We start from the raw sequence: 16,886 nt of genomic DNA, 5'->3' as shown, positions 1-16,886 counted from the left end.
ATGAGCATTTTTGTCCATTAAGAGTGGATTCTATTTTTGAAATGATCGACAAGCCATTTGGAGCAAGGTGTAAAGAATTAGGTGCTTTACTGAACTAGATAATACCTTTTTTGGTTGAATAACAAGTTAAAGCATTAAATCTGATTTTCTGAGAGAGCTTGTAACTGAATCTAAAAGCAATTCCCAAGAAGGAATTTCATACATTTCTTTTTTGGAATCATTAGAACAAGAATATGACATTACAGAATTTCTGCTTTGGAAGTGATAGCATCCATTAGCTATGGATAAGTGTTATTATTTGTGTTTTTTCAGATCAGTTTCATAAGAACTTAATTTTGGTGGTATGATTTAAATTTCCCAAGTCATTACTTTTGTATAAAAAGTCCAATTCAACTTGTTATATATTTAAGATATTATATTGTTAATTACATTTGGCTCTGAAGCAATATTTATCCTATTTTTTTTTTAGACCTCCACAGCTATTTCAGGAAATTCTTCTAGTACCAGTGTTTCCTCTTCAGTAACTAGTGGCCTAACTGGATGGGCAGCCTTTGCAGCTAAAACTTCCTCTGCTGGTCCATCAACAGCAAAATTGAGTTCAACAACCCAAAACAACAGTGGGAAACCTGCTACCTCATCAACTAACCAGAAGCCTGTGGGCTTAACTGGTCTGGCAACATCATCTAAAGGTGGAATAGGTTCCAAAATAGGTTCCAGTAACAGCACTGCACCCGCTGTACCATTGAAACCACCTCCACCTCTAACTTTGGGCAAAACTGGCCTTAGTCGCTCCGTTAGTTGTGACAATGTTAGCAAAGTGGGTCTTCCTAGTCCAAGTAGTTTAGTTCCAGGAAACACCAGCCAGCTCAGTGGGAATGGAAATAGTGGGACATCAGGGCCTAGTGGAAGTACCACTAGCAAAACCACTTCAGAATCAAGCAGCTCTCCGTCAGCATCCCTTAAAGGTCCAACTTCACAAGAATCACAGCTCAATGCCATGAAGCGATTACAGATGGTCAAGAAGAAAGCTGCCCAGAAGAAACTCAAGAAGTAATGTGGCCAAGTAGGTTTTTATATCACATTACCCTAAAATTTTATTATTAGGACATAAACTGTAATATACTATAATTTAATAAAAATCTTCACAATGGAATTTCTATTATTTCTTACCTTAAAATGCTAAATGTTTTTAAGCAAAATTTGGAGATCTTTTTTTTTTTTTTTAAGATTTTATTTATTTATTTGACAGAGACACAGCAAGAGAGGGAACACAAGCAGGGGGAGTGGGAGAGGGAGAACAGGCTTCCTGCGGAGCAGGGAGCCCAACGTGGGGCTTGATGCCAGGACCCTGGGATCATGACCTGAGCCGAAGGCAGACGCTTAATAACTGAGCCACCCAGGTGCCCCAAAATTTGGAAATCTTTTAAGATTTTAATCTTGTAAGTCTGTTTAACATTTTTATTTTAACAGTCTCCATAGTGTGTGAAAACAATGATTAAAATGATTAATTCTTGATGAGAACTTCTGGAATCCCAAGAGACTGGTAGCATACATGAATTTTTAAAAAAAGAAATAGTTCATCTTCTAGTAAAGCCCCAAGAATTAATCCTACTGAATAAGGTGCCTTACAAGGTGGCAGGAATGACCCAATATAAAGTTTTTTACATTCTCCCCAATATTCCTCATATTCCGTGTTAGTCCCTGGCCTCATTTCAATTAATTCTCCCTCTCCCCCCAAATATTTCATCTCCCCATTTTCAAAATGAATTTTATATAATTGATTTCTCATATTACTGTATTATATCTTTACCTTTTTTTTAATCACTTCATATCAGTTATTTAGAGATCTATGTCTTCCAATAGATTATGAACTCCCATGATACAGTACTTTTCTCCCATTGCCTACTTTTCCTCACATTGCTAGTCTAACAATGCACATAGAATGTACCTAATAAATGTTGAATTTTGATTTATCCTGGTTTTCCACATTCCTGAGAATTCATGAGCAAAATACCCATTCCAAGAATTTTTGTGGATGGATTAATTTCTGAGTTGTTTACATACTGATAGCTTCTTCCTATACCATGGGAAAAAAAGGGGGCGGGGGCTGCTTTATTTTTACTGCCCAAAAGTGTTACAGTTTTAATTTTAGTTAACTTTGTATAAAAGAAGCTCCTATATCATGATTAAATCTTGAAATTGTTTTCAAGTATGTGTGTGTACATTGTTAAAACAAAATGTGAGGGGTCTGAGTCGTAGCCTCATTTGTAAATTAACAAATTAGCCTATCATTGTTTTACATATAGTTTCTGACAGAAGATATGAGGCTTTCTGGACCAGATAAACAATTTAGTACTCACAAGCAAAATGCAACAGCCATTTTGTACTTCACAGATACCTCATTTCATCCAGAAACTAGAAGTCCAAAAAATTCCTACATTCATTAGACTATGAGCAGCAAACTTATTCCTTCAGCTTTGATGTGTGCTACTGAATCTTTATAAACCTCTAATCTCAAACCCTTTCCTTTAATCCCTAAATTTTTCTAACATCTTCTAAAATATATTGGTAAAAGATTTCTGTGAAGATAAAGCTTTTTAAACAAACTTGCTCTTTTTCTAAGGAAAGATAATTATTTTAAACTACTCTTAAACAATGACACTAAATTATTCATAGTAAAATAGAATTCAGGATTGAGATAATCCCATTACTTGCATGTGGGGTAAACATCTATTTACATGATTAAAATCTGCCTACAGATGTTTCTGTTTTGAGAAACAAAGATTTCTGTTGATTAAACATCATTTGGCATGAACCTCAAATCCCCTTTAGGGTCAAAAGACCAAAAACAACCCATAAAATCATCATTATTTGTTTATAGTTCAGGGCCAGTTTGGACTAAACTGGACAAAATGATCTGATACAAACTCAGCTCAAGAACTAACAGTTCATGTGACCTCAGTACCTACAAGAAATTAAAGCAGTAATGCACAGTTTGCACATTGCCACTTGAAGTGGAAAATTTTATCCCATCCTAGAACATATGTGCTGGATAGAGTTGAGAAGAGAAGCAACTTTTAACTTCTATGGTACTTCAGAGAAGTTAGAAGACTTTTTAGGAATCTGTACATATGAAAGTATGCATCCATCTAGTAATGTATATAATTCAGTTTGGTATTTTATACAGGTACTTTTGTATTAGAGTTTATCTTCAGGTAGATCTTAGACCTTGATTTTTCCATACTTACGTGAACTACAAAGCTTTTTAACTGAACATGTGATGAAAGTAGTATTAATAGTATTTATCATTTATTTTGTTATGCATAGGTTTTTTTTCCCCCAATAGAATTTAAGTTGTATGAGGGCAGGGAATTGTTTGATTTGCACACCATTGTATTCCCACTGCAGCTCTCAATAAACATGATGCCAATGAATGAATAGACAGATAAGTAGGTGAGCCAAGGTAGGCTTTTAGGATTGTAAGCTCAAATCCTACTTTTGTAGAAATTTGGCCAGTATCACCTTTTGCATATTGTGCTTTCTGTTGGATTTTAGTGATTAAAAAACAAAACAAAACAAAAAACCCAACACTAAAAGAACACTGGCTTAAAGTCAGAAGACCCGCTTTTGAATCCCAGTCTCTCCATGTATGAGCTGTGTGATCTTTGATTTCCTCCTCTATAAAACATAGATGATAATTAATGAGATAAAAATGGAAGGCATCTGATATTCTAAGGTTAGGTTTCCGATTCTGATGCTTAACAAGGATGTGGTAGTACTGTTTATTAGTAACTGAGATTATAAATTATATTGTGATGATCATAGGTTATATAGAAAATGTATCATTTTATAAAAACTATATTAATGCAGTAATTATAAAAATTATATAAGCAATTAGAAAAAGCCATAAATACATTTAGATACCATAGTATTGTTTTCTTTTAAAGTAAGATAAACTTTACTAAGAATACACCCCCTAGATTTTTGAACAAGAACATCTCATTCCAGTATATGCTGAAGTGTGACTTGTTTTCCTAAAAAACTGAAGCAAATCTTGCCTGTATTGAGAGCATAATATGGGGAAAACAGTAGCTGCCCTACAGAGGCTCAACTGGAATTCTAGTAGTCCTGGAGTGAAGATGCACTATATTGGATGATTTTGTAGATCACAGATAATTTAATGACTGAGTTTTTATATATATTATTTAGTGTGTATAGGAAGAGGGTGGTAACAGAAAAAGTTAGACTTTAAAAATAGTAACATTCTATAAATTGGAGTATTTCCCCAGAGAATGTAAAGTCTAGTGTCCTTCCAGTCAATGAAATTTAATTACTTCGTCAACTGTAATGTAAATTTATATGTCTAATTAGGCTTGAATGTTGTGAGGGCTAGACGTATTAAGTATTGGAATACGTTGAGTACCTTAAGAAGCCAGTTATGACAAATAGGATTTCAATAAAGTAGTTTTCTCGCCATCTTAGAATATAAATACTTCATCTCTATTCACATGGCTCTGAGAGGGTTTTGCAATAGACAAAAATCTAAGAAGCTTATGGGAAAAGTGAAGAGTTTTCAATTTCATGTTTCAGTAATAAAAACACTAATATTTGTAAATCATCTGAACTATTCATCACAAATAGTGACAGGCACTTATGAGCCATCTCTAAAAGTCCAAATTTTATTTTAGGCAAAATATGGACTATATCAGCACTTAGAGCATTTCATGCAATGCTGCATTTGTATGATTAACAATGTACATTATATCTCTTCTGCACAGCTCAGTCTTCATAGAATTATTTTATACTAATGAATACTAAAAGAATATTTTTCTAAAATACAAAGAATGTTCAGATAGTAGCTTTGTGACTTTTTCACATGATTTAAGTACCCATGGTAATTTTGTATTACTGAATTTTTTATAATTTTCAAACAGTATTATGTATAATATTAGGTTAGAGCATCTGTGTTTAAAAATAAATACTAAATAAAATGTGTACATATACTTGTTTATTTGTTTTACAAAGAAAAACAGCCACAAAAATTTCTCCTTCATTCTTGGCAAAAATACTCATTTCAGAGAATTCTATACTGTACAATAACATTTAAATTTTAAAATATAAAGAAATAATTTTTTCTTAATGCCTTAATTATAATGATGTCACCAATAATTTTATCTTTTTAAACTTCTTAAAGACTTACAAACATCCTAATTATCTTTGAATTTTATTTCCCTTGGGCCCAACAAAATAATGTCTGACCTCCAAATTATAATTACTTGATTTTAAACAACATACTAAGAAAATGAAGGTATTGCATAATGTTTAAAAAAAAAATAAAGCCTAAGTGGCATATGAAATGTAGGTGTATTTTTAAAATAGCAACAACATAGTTTTATAGTAATGTATGTTCATCACAATAGTGAGGGGCTGCAGTAGGTGGCTTCATTACAATACTTGCTCAGCTGCCAACTGCAGCTATGACTTCACTGGTGTGGTTTCTAAAAACGTCAGACAGGGAGCATCAATCCTAGGACCACACAAGTAGACGAAGCTTCTCATATACATCTAGTCACTTATTTCAGCCAGAAAAGTAGGTATGTACTACTTATACAATTTTTCATTTTGAGGGGAGCATTAAGGTCATGGTTAATTTAAATTTACATAATATATACTGTTATATATGTAACAGTATTATATACATGTATACAGTAATATACAGTATATAATATACAGTATATTACAGTAATATATAATTATAGTAATATATACTAAATATAAAATAAATTATATTTAATATATATATAATTTCCCCACTAGTTTGTTGGGCATATTCATAATTACCACAAGTAGCAAGTTTAGATTTCCTTTTGCTTTACCCTAAGCAAACTGGAATTTCATCATTGGTACAAGGCACTCTTTAAAAGACATAAAAAATCCCTGTATATCCAAAAAAGAGAATCCTCTTTTGGTATCCAAACTCAAAACGAGAAAATGTTATGCAAAAACAACTTACCATTAGAACCTTATAAAATCATCTTTAGATTAAGTATTTCAGGAACAACATTATAAAATGCAAATTTTTTGTCATGTAGATGTCTTACGAATTTCTAGGGTTGTACATGTCATATACATACATTAAACAGCCATCTGAAAGCACTCTTCATTTTGTTATTTGTATTCCTCAGTAATATATGTAACAATATACATTATAGAGATGAAATCTCTCAAAGTAACAATCAAATCTTACAATCTCATGTCATATTAGCAGGTTCTATGTGAGCAATGTAAGTCCACCTTATTCTGGTTTTTAAAGGAAACCACTAAGTCAAATTTAATCTTTTTACTGTTCTAAAGAAGCATCTGCAGGTCAATAAAATGTCTTGGCAAAATATGCCTGACATCTTAGGGGACAGTTTTGAACTATTCCCAAATTAAAGTTCAGTGTCCCAGGACATTGTGTTTCAGCAAATGTTATCCTTAATGCCTGCCTTGTCTAAGTACAAATCAGCAACTAAAAATATTTACATCTTGGCTCAGTACATGGAACACACATTCCCCATTCATTATCCAAATGATTGAGTGATCCAAAAATATTTCCTCATTCAAGTAACATTAGCGATCCTGCAGGATCATTTTTAAGCAATTATACTTTAAAAAATGTTTAAACAAAAAAATAAAAATAATAAACCTAGATACTTTTTTCTCTAGACTAACATCATCAAGTTCTTATAGCCCTTGATTTTGAAAAACTTCTCAATACTTAAATACAGACCTGAGAGAAAAATGGTCATTGTTTGTATCACTAGGTGCTTTGCTGATAGCAAATGTATACTTTCCTGGAGGGTTAGTACAGCATAGTGGTTAAGAGTATGCACCCCAGAACCATACCTGGGTTTGAGTCCAGCCCAATCACTTACTGGCAGTGTGACTTCGGCTGAATTACTTCACCTCTCTGGGCCACAGTTTCATCATAATGTTGTGAGTATCAAATAAATTACCACATATAAAGCACTTAGAACAATTTCTGGCATGTAGTATGCATTCAGTAAATGTTAGATATTATGTTATTCAGGTTTTTTTTCATTCAAAACTTATATTAAAGAGATATTTCACATCAAAGACTTCTAGTTGGCTGTTAATTCCTATTCTTATGTGTTTTTAGAATACTCCCTGGTTTATGCATATATGTATATAATCTATATGATATACATATATATGTATAAACCATATAATGAATATGATTATATGTATTTGAATATATATGTGCACACATATGCAAAAGAGAGAATAAGAGAAACAGAAAAAAACGTATTTGAGGCAAAATATGTAATAAAGTAAATGGAAAAAATCTTATCCTTAGGTCCAACTCTTCATGTTGATAAAGAACACATTTACCCTTTCAAAGATCTCCATTTTTAAGTAGTTGATTGTTGGAGCTTGAGTGGTCTGTTTTTTGAGCTTGAGCTATTTGTTTTGCTGTTTGTTTGTTAAGTGTTTCCCTCAACATGTATTCTTCAAAATACGTTTTGAAATAATCTTGTTAGGAAGCACAGTCTTCCTTAAAACTTGATACAGAATCAGTTCCATATAGTTTGGAGGTTTCTTGACTTCTAGACCAACATTTTGTAATGTAAGTTTTATGAGGTAGTCAATCAATAACTTGCCAGAAAACAAAAGTCAGGGGCTTCTTTTCTTAAGCATAAGTCATCTTGCCAAGGTAGTTAGCTGGCACATATCCTTTCTGCCCCTGAGCTTCAGCTAACCACCACTCTTTATTGCCACTTAGGTCACAAAATCGGAGTATGTGGACTCTTTGGTATTCCTGAAGGCTGAGTTCATGGTCACTCCGTGCTTGAAAGGCATGAACTGCATAGAAAATCTAGACAAAGAAGCAAATGACATTATTGGAAGCAGAACTTAAATATTTAGACAAACACAATAAAGATATCCAAGCTTTTAGAAAGAATGCTAAGTTTTCATTTTTTTCAAAGTCACATTCCCCAGTTCTTTCTGTTGGATTTATTTTGCTAAAACATGAGCCAGATGAGAATACAGTTCAAGAGGCATTCTTACTGTTCTGGGGGGAGTTTACACTGCCCATGCTTGAAGGCAATCTGGCAGTTTCTATTAAAAGATTATTTTTTATTTATGTTTTTTGTCTGTAAGCTCCACACCCAATGTGGTGCTTGAACTCAAGACCCTGAGATCAAGAGTTGCATGCTCTACTGACTGAGCCAGCCAGGCGCCCCTAAAAGACTTTAAAATGTTAATTTTTTATTTGTTTGTTTTTATTCAGTAACAGCTCTTTAAGAATCTCTCCTTCAGGGGTTCCTGTGTGGCTCAGTTAATTAGGTGTCTGCCTTCGGCGCAGGTCATGATCCCAGGACCCTGGGATGGAGCCCCACGTCAGGTTCTCTGCTCAGCAGGGAGCCTGCTTCTCCCTCTTCCCCCTGTTCGTGCTCTCTCTCGCTATCTCTCTCTCTATCAAATAAATAAATAAAATCTTAAAAAAAATTTAAAAATCTCTCCTACAGAAATAGAAACATTCGCAGATTTTTACTTATTAATATTACCACACTATCCATTCACAAGGGGAAAAGTGAGAGGGAAATGGGAATAACCCTAAGTGTTCAGTAAGAGGAGAATAGTTAAATCTATTCTAGACCTTTACAGTAAGGAAATTTGTAGTCATTAAAAATGCTGTTTTTTGAGACTAATAGCATGGGCAAATGCTTATGATGAAATAGTAAGCCCCCCCCCAAGAAAAGATATCAAATCGGATGTACAATATAAGTCTAATAGTGTTAGTTTCTTTGAATGGTAGAATTAGAGATGATTTTCATTCTTTTTTTTTTTTTTTAATTTTTTTTTTTTTTTATTTTTATTTGAGAGAGAGAATGAGACAGAGAGCATGAGAGAGGGGAGGGTCAGAGGGAGAAGCAGACTCTCCACTGAGCAGGGAGCCCGATGCGGGACTCGATCCCAGGACTCCAGGATCATGACCTGAGCTGAAGGCAGCCGCTTAACCGACTGAGCCACCCAGGCGCCCCATGATTTTCATTCTTACTTCTTATTTTTTAAACCTTTATAATGACAATACATTAAATTTATAATTTTTAAATTATTTTAAGTGGCCTAGAAGAAATTAATAAAACATGCTTCAGTCAGAAGATTTTTTCTCTAACCTCAGAGAATACTTCAGAATATTAGGTGCATAAGAAGCCCCTAAGTGTTTAGTCCCTCTTCCGCTAAAATCGTTAAGACTGATAACAGAAATGTTTAGTTATATCATAAAATTAAGCAATTGACTAACATTTTATTCATTTATTCATTTAATCAAAATTTATTAAGTACCTGTCAAGTGCCAGATATTATATTATCAAAGAACTTACAACCCAACTAGGGAGAAAATGTGTCCCCAAAAGGTGTATACACACACATACACACACACACACACCAAAAAACACCCTACACGCATAAGTGATATATGTGAGCTGGTTTTTGAAAGAGGTAACCTTGTATAGGTGACAAAGTTGATAAAGGGGGTGGATATGTCATATTCCGAGGTACATAGAATGCAAACAGTATATGGGAAAGGCAAGCAGATTAACTTTCTCAAAATTGAGGGTCGATGTTAAAAGGAAATGATAAGAAATAAGATGACTTCATTGAGCAAGAAAAGAGACTGGGGAATGTGGGGAGGGCACTATATAGTTAAAGTTGTTCTGTAGATGTTGAACTGTTATTTAACTTTAGATGAAGTTTTGATATCACTGATTTTATATCATCTCAACAACTCTGGCATGAGCTCCACCTCAAAGAGGAGCATTTATGAGGTGCCCGGTTGACTTAGTCAATAGAGCGTGTGACTCTTGATCTCAGGGTTATGAGTTCAAGCCCCAGGTTAGGTGTAAAGCTTACCTGAAAAAAAAAGAGGAACATTTAAACTTTTCTCCACTGACCACATGGTGGTACACAGTAGAAATTCAGATATATGTTAATTTGACTTAACAGGCTGAAAGTCTTGGATATCACAGAAGAACATACAAGAGATAACCTTGCATCATACAAGATACACACAAGACAGATTGTTGGGCATGGATTATTTTGTAATTTAAAAATTTAAGAAGAGGGGTGCCTGGGTGGCTCAGTCGGTTTAGCATCTGCCTTTGGCTCAGGTCATGATCTCAAGGTCCTGGGATCGAGCCCTGCATCAGGCTCTCTGCTTGACAGGAGTCTGCTTGAGGATTCTCTCTCTCCCTCTGCCCCTACCTCTCACTCATGCACTCTCTCTCTCTCAAATAAATAAATAAAATCTTTAAAAATTTTTAAAAAATAAGAAGGAAGAAAACAAAAAGGAAGGTGCTATAAATTCTTGAGCAATGGGGTGGTAGCATCTTTTCTATGCTCGTGACAGTTTACATGTCCAAGGTGCTGTATCCTCAACAACTCTGTGAGTTGTGACTTGGAAAAGTCACATGCTTTAGTCATATAGTTCATGCTGCTAGGACTATATCTTCTAACTCCAAATCCTGTGCTTGGTCCATTTCTCATACTACTTTAGGAAGCAAACTCTTGTTCTAGAAAGGTTGTGCAGAGTATATTCTTGTGGAAAGGGACTGAGGTCTCTAATATGTTGCTGCTGATCTTTCTGTTATTGATTAGAAAATGAAGACATTGATTAGATTCACAAGAGCAGAATGGAGGATTTGGTGGGCAAAACCTTTCAGGAATAAAATGCGCCATAATACAGTTTCTGATTATCTGTAAGAGCCCATGTTAGCAGTTACTAGCCAACTTTTATAATTTTAATACACAACATATATGCATTGCCAACACAGCTATAGATTGTTTAGTAGGTTGAGTTATATATGATTCCTAAATATTTGTGGTGGTTTTTCACTTCGGCACATATTCTCTCAAAGGGAAATAAAATCTTCCACTTAAATCTATTTGGTATGAGGAGTGCTGGGGTGGCTCAGTTGGTTAAGCGAAATCCGACTCTTGATTTCGGCTCAGGTCATGACCTCAGTGTCATGGGATTGAGCTCCGTAGCTGGTTCCATGCTAAGCAGGGAATCTGCTGGAGGTTCTCTCTCTCCCTCTCCCTGCCCCTCCTCAAACTCATGCTCACTCTCCCCCACCTCCCCGCCCCGGGCAAATAAATAAGTCTTTTAAAAAACCTATTTGGTATGAAATTACAGCAGAGCGTATATTTTAAACACTAAATATAAATTCTCATGAAATTGTAAATTTAAAGGAGAAAATTATATACTTTAAATACTTTAAGTGATCATGGCCCAAAATTAATGTAGGATGAGCATATTTCAGTTTTATATGTTTATGCCTCCCATTTAACATAAGATAGATACTCAAAATGGAACTAAGTCCACTTTTAAAGAAACAGCAGTTGATAACATTAGACCACAAGTTGGAAGTTTTCAGCCTGTTATACATAAAAGCTGAAGAATTTCTCATTTTTTGGAATACTTTAATTGTTCTAGGCTGTATCTTTCTGACCTTCAATGTTAATGTTTTGGTCCAGATACATTAATTAAATGTTATTAATTTAAGCCATAAACATCTGATCCTTCTCCCTTTTTCCTCAGCATTTATTAAAATATATTTTATTCATTGCTTCTTTGCACTCTGTAAAGCTCTGGCTCGTTTTATGTACAACAGTCCGTGAATACAACCCAGTTCTCTACGGCATTAACTTTTTTTAAATAACACTCTGTATTGTATTATTGACTCCTACTCAATTTATTACCCACTGTTTATAACCACCAGATCTCTCCCTGTAGTAACATTGCCAGTTCAGTATTCCCTTATTCTATATTTGTGCACTTAATTATTCCTCCCTTAGTGAGCCACACTAGCTGTCTTCACTGAATCTCATTTTATCGATTTCATCCCAGTTCTCCAATTAACAACAAAAATAATAATATATTTTAATCTTCCCTTCCAAAACTAAAAATTTAGCTATAAAACCTGTATTTACCATATTATATCATATGTAGCTCAGAAAACCAAGATAGTTATATTGCATGAAAAATGCTCTTTCTTCTCTTCCTCCAGGAGCAAGCTTTCACATTATTCAGTGATCAATTATGTTTTGTTACAAGTAATTTTTATAAAGAAATGATTTTAAATAAAGGTAAGAAGAAATCACCCAACTTCCATTAATATCTTGCTTTTCTTCCCTTTTTTCCTCCCTTCCTTCCCTTGTTCCTTCTCTTCTTCCTTTTTTTCCTTCTACCTACCTACCTACCTGAAGTGGCAATAAACATAGAATATTAGTATATATAATTTTTGCAGCCTGCTTTTTACTTTAAAATATATTTGACAATCTTTTCATGTCGATAAATAGCTCTCTAAAGCATCATTTTAATGACTACTTAAATACATTATGTTACAGCCTGATGGCTTTTGAAGCACTTTCTAAACAATGACATATTAGACACGTAGCATTATCATCAAAAGTAGTTGAAACATGTAAAGATGAAGGACCAGACAGTGAATTTAGGATTAGTGCCAAAACAACTTTTCAGAAGTTTGTAATTCAAAAATTATGGGCGCCTGGGTGGCTCAGTTGGTTAAGCGACTGCCTTCGGCTCAGGTCATGATCCTGGAGTCCCTGGATCGAGTCCCGCATCGGGCTCCCTGCTCGGCAGGGAGTCTGCTTCTCCCTCTGACCCTCCCCACTCTCATGTGCTCTCTCTCATTCTCTCTCTCTCAAATAAATAAATAAAATCTTTTAAAAAAAAATTATGTCCTCAGTATTATTTATGTGAAAAAAAAGAAAACAGCACTGATTCTCAGACATTGAACTGTCCTCTAAAATTGGGTTTAGCCATTATTAAACCTGGCCCACTTGGAGAAGTGCTGAAGATTGCATCACATTAGTCCTATTCCTTGCTTACCAAGCAAGGCATCTTAGATACTGTGGTAGGTAGAACTCTAAGATGGACACTGCCTGTTGAACATGTCCTACATAATAAGGTCCCTAATACACTGACCTTGAGTCAGTCAAAGATTATGCTTAGTGTGCCTGACATAAGCAGGTCGTCCTTTAAGAGAGCGTTCAGGCCATTTCTGAGGGAGAAATTTAAAAACAGAGAGATGCTCATCTGCTGGCTTTTAAGAAGCAAACAGCCATATTGTGAACTGCCTAAGACATAGCCACGTGGCAGGCATCTGAGCGCAGCCTACAGTTAGTGAAAGTGGTCCTTGGCTGATGGCCAGCAAGAAAACGGAGGCCTCCGTCCTACTAGACCAAGAACTGAGTTTTGCCAACCACCACAGGCTGGGAAGAGAACTCAAGAGTTTCAGAAAGGAACACAGCCCAGCAAGCATCTGGATTGCAGTGATGTGACATGCCAAGGAGAGCACCCAGCTAAGCTGTGCCTGGACCTCTGAACACGGAAATGGTGAGATAATACATTTATGTTGTTTTAAGCCACTTAGTTTGTGATAATTTGTTATGCCGCAGTGAAAACTAATACAAATCATGTCATTACTCTTTGGTGGGCAAAAGGGGAGAATACATTAGAATAGGAAGGCATATCTGTTTGCTTTTTTAATATTTTTTGATAGATCATAAAGTAGTGAGTAAAGAAATTACTAAGTCCTTTAGTATAAATAAGTACTTCCAGGTTGCAAATATCCATTACCTCCTCCCCATTATTCTACAAGGGGCTCTGGATTATCATTTAGGGAACTTCTAAAACATTCAGAGAAAGTCCATGCTTTCTGTGGAGGATGTGCATGGAGGAATCTGAATGGATTGGTACGTAGGCACCAAATAGTAGAGTGACCATACCTCCCAGTAATACCTGTCAGAGTTAATCTCATCCAGTAAACATTCTCTTTCATTAACAAAAGTGTCCCATTATAGATAATAAGTTATATTTTCATCTGGCCCATAAGACTTCTGATCCACTAGAACCATTCTAGAAAATGCAGGAGGCTCTTAATCCAACATTTTTTTTTTCCTTGAGTGGATGGGAGAATGGATAAGCAAGTTAAGCCTCTAGAGGAGTGGTTTCTAACCTATTTAAATATAATTTCCCTTTGAAAATCTGTTGAAAGCTATGTACTTCTTTTAGCATTGTTATGCACATAAGCACAAAATTTCCAACATATTTGAAGGGATTTATAGATCCTTCCAAAGCCCATTCATAGATCCCTTTTATTCTTGGAGTCCACATTAAAAATTCAGCTTGAGTATAAAAATCACAGAGCCACTAGTCTGAAGTCAGTCTGAACTTGCTTATTTATGACTGATTTTTAGGACCCCCAGTGATGCCTCCTGAATATCAGGTATAGGTCAAGGCTACACATCTACCTTCTTGTCAGGGTCCACTAGAACCATCAATAAAAGTAGATTACAGCCTACAACACCAATGGCAATATGCTATTTCAATTCCGGAAGAAAGCAAAAAAAAAAAAAAAAAAAAAAAAAAGTGTTACTGCCACAGTAGGATAGGGAAGAAATGGTGACTCAAAGTGTCATCCAGTTAAACCAATACAGGTTTGAGTTGATGTTCCTGATGATAAAATAAAATCAAGAACAGAAGTCTAAATAGCCACACAGAAGATTGCTTTGTAGGTTACCTCAAATGTGCATATTAAAATATACAATGTATTCTCACTGTTCACAAAAAAAGATACAATTTACTCCCACTTTTCAGTCACTTTATAGGGACTTCTATAATGCATTCATTGTTCAATTAGATTGTCACACCACAAGTGTGGGGGTTAACCATTTTCTTCTCCACACTTTGTAGGAGTCAACAGAATGAAAACATCAGCCCTCTGATAAGGATTAGAAGGATCATATAAGGTTTTCCTTCTGTTTCTGAGGGCTGAACAGTAGTTGCATAATTGGAAAAGTCTGAAAACCACTAGCCCATGTACCTCTATTGACTGGGATTAAGACATTAAGGGAAATATTCCTATGTGGTCTTTTCTTCCCTCTTGTACTGGGGTTTCTAACAGGTGCATTGTCTTCAACTCATAGTAAATTTACTTGGACAGACTTTGTCCATACACAGGAGAGACCTGCAATTTTCAATTATTTTAACACAGGAAAATATTCAGGGATCCTACATGGCCACTGATCCAAGCTGCATTTTCTAATCCAGTTTTGTTAGCAATAACACTTATATGTATGTCTCTGACACCAGGGTCTATTTTGAATTGGTTCCAAACTCAGAGGAAAAGAACAAATAGCACTCTATGAAGAGATACTATCAATATACTTTGTTTTGAGCAAAAGAAAATTATCTCATTTTTTCCCCCTCTCTTGGTAATGGATACTTCTAATGGACCTAATTCACATGAAACATATTGATAGGATTACTCAAAGAGAATTACTTTGCAGTAGCTGCTGTTAGGAAATAGACTACAAATCCCATGCCAAAAGAGCCTCAGTGCGGCACTTACTCCAAAAATCTCTGTAGAGTCAATAGTAACTAGAGCTCAACATCAAGCCAGCTTTAGGGTATCTTGACAAATTTGGTCCTCAAATTTCTGTCCTTCTAGGTTATTGGGATAAGTCAAAGTCTGCCAGGATATTTAATACCAACTATAGATTTTACTGATAAAATTTCATTAATCTATTGGCTTTACAATATAATTTCGTTTTCTAGAAACTTGAATAAACTAAGAGAGTGAACAAGTAATAGAAAAACGGTGTTTTGAAACTTCAAGACAGAAGAGTGATAGAAGCATATAGTAATGTCCAGATGAGTTAAGAATCGGTCATGACTGGGAGAAATTATTTTTACAAATTATATCTGATAAAGATCTTGCATCCAAAGTATTCAAAGAACTCTTACAATTGGATAATAAGAAGGAAAATGACCCAATTTGTAAAATGGGCAAATATTTGAATAGACATTTCACCAGAGAAAATGCAGGGATGGTCAATAAGTACACGAAAGATACTCAACAGCATTAGTCAAATGCAAATTAAAACCCCAATGAGATATACTACTTTGCACCCACTAGAGTGACTATCATCATAATAAAAAAGACAATAAGGTGAGGATGTGGAGAAACTGCAATCCACAACCCCCATGCATTGCTGGTGGGTATGTAAAATGGTAGTCACTTTGAAAAACAGTCTGGCAGTTTCTTTAAAAAGTCAAACACAAATTCACCATATCAACAAGCAATTCTACTCCTAGGTATCTATTCAAAAGAAATGAAATCCTCACAAAGACTTGTACCTAAATGTTTATAGCAGCATTATTCATAATAGAAATTACCTGAAATGTCTATCAACTGGTGAATGGATAAACGAAATATGCTATATCCATAGAATGAAATATTATTAGGTGATAAAAAGCAACAAAGTACATATATATACCACAACATGGATGACTCTCAAAACCATTATGCTAAGTGAAAGAAGCCAGCTGCAAAGCACTACATATTGTATGATTCCATTAATACAAAATATACAAAAAAGTGAAATATATGGAGAAAGAAAGTAAATTAGTAATTTCCTGAGGCTGGGCTGGGAAAGAGAACAGACTGCAAATGACTACAGAGAATTGGGGGGGGGGGGGGCGGTGAAAGGAATGTTCTAAAATTGGATTGGGGTGATAGTTGCACAGCTCTGTAAATATACTAAAAGTCATTGAATTATACACTTAAAATGGATGAGTTTTATGGCATGTAAATAAGTCCTTAATAAAGATCTTTTTTAAAAAAAGAATTCGTCATGAATTGGACAACAACCAATGTATCATTGATGAAAGAAACTAAACAGAGATAAACTATTTTTGAAGGGCAGTATGGCAGTGTCTATCAAGACTTTAGATATATATACCCTTTGACCCTCCAATATTTTTAGGAATTTGTCCCACATACGTACTC

At 34.9% G+C, this 16,886-nt stretch overlaps 2 protein-coding genes across 4 annotated transcripts in view; one reads left to right on the top strand and one right to left on the bottom strand.

The window, feature by feature from the left end:
* The window catches only part of INTS12 (integrator complex subunit 12), a 49,494-nt gene that overhangs the window by 25,116 nt on the left and 7,492 nt on the right, over positions 1 to 16,886 (top strand). The window contains exons 7-8 of one of the 3 annotated variants that reach the window (XM_032400941.1): positions 470 to 1,063; positions 12,277 to 12,293. In XM_032400941.1, the coding sequence (XP_032256832.1) occupies positions 470 to 1,054 (585 nt within the window). In that variant the 3' untranslated portion in view covers positions 1,055 to 1,063; positions 12,277 to 12,293. Of the gene's footprint in view, positions 1 to 469; positions 1,201 to 12,276; positions 12,294 to 16,886 lie in introns of those variants that run through there. The other 2 variants (XM_032400940.1, XM_032400939.1) reach the window with 2 other exon arrangements.
* ARHGEF38 (Rho guanine nucleotide exchange factor 38) overlaps positions 7,484 to 16,886 on the bottom strand; it is a 125,322-nt gene continuing 115,919 nt past the window's right edge. The window contains exon 14 of the mRNA XM_032400938.1: positions 7,484 to 7,879. Within this exon, the coding sequence (XP_032256829.1) occupies positions 7,694 to 7,879 (186 nt within the window). The 3' untranslated portion in view covers positions 7,484 to 7,693. The remainder of the gene's footprint in view (positions 7,880 to 16,886) is intronic.

The sequence above is a fragment of the Phoca vitulina genome, unplaced genomic scaffold (genome assembly GCF_004348235.1).
Source record: "Phoca vitulina isolate PV1807 unplaced genomic scaffold, GSC_HSeal_1.0 scaffold3, whole genome shotgun sequence".
Taxonomy (NCBI): Eukaryota; Metazoa; Chordata; class Mammalia; order Carnivora; family Phocidae; genus Phoca; species Phoca vitulina.
The sequence above is the reverse complement of the archived record's forward strand: the minus strand, read 5'-3'. Positions and strand labels throughout refer to the sequence as shown.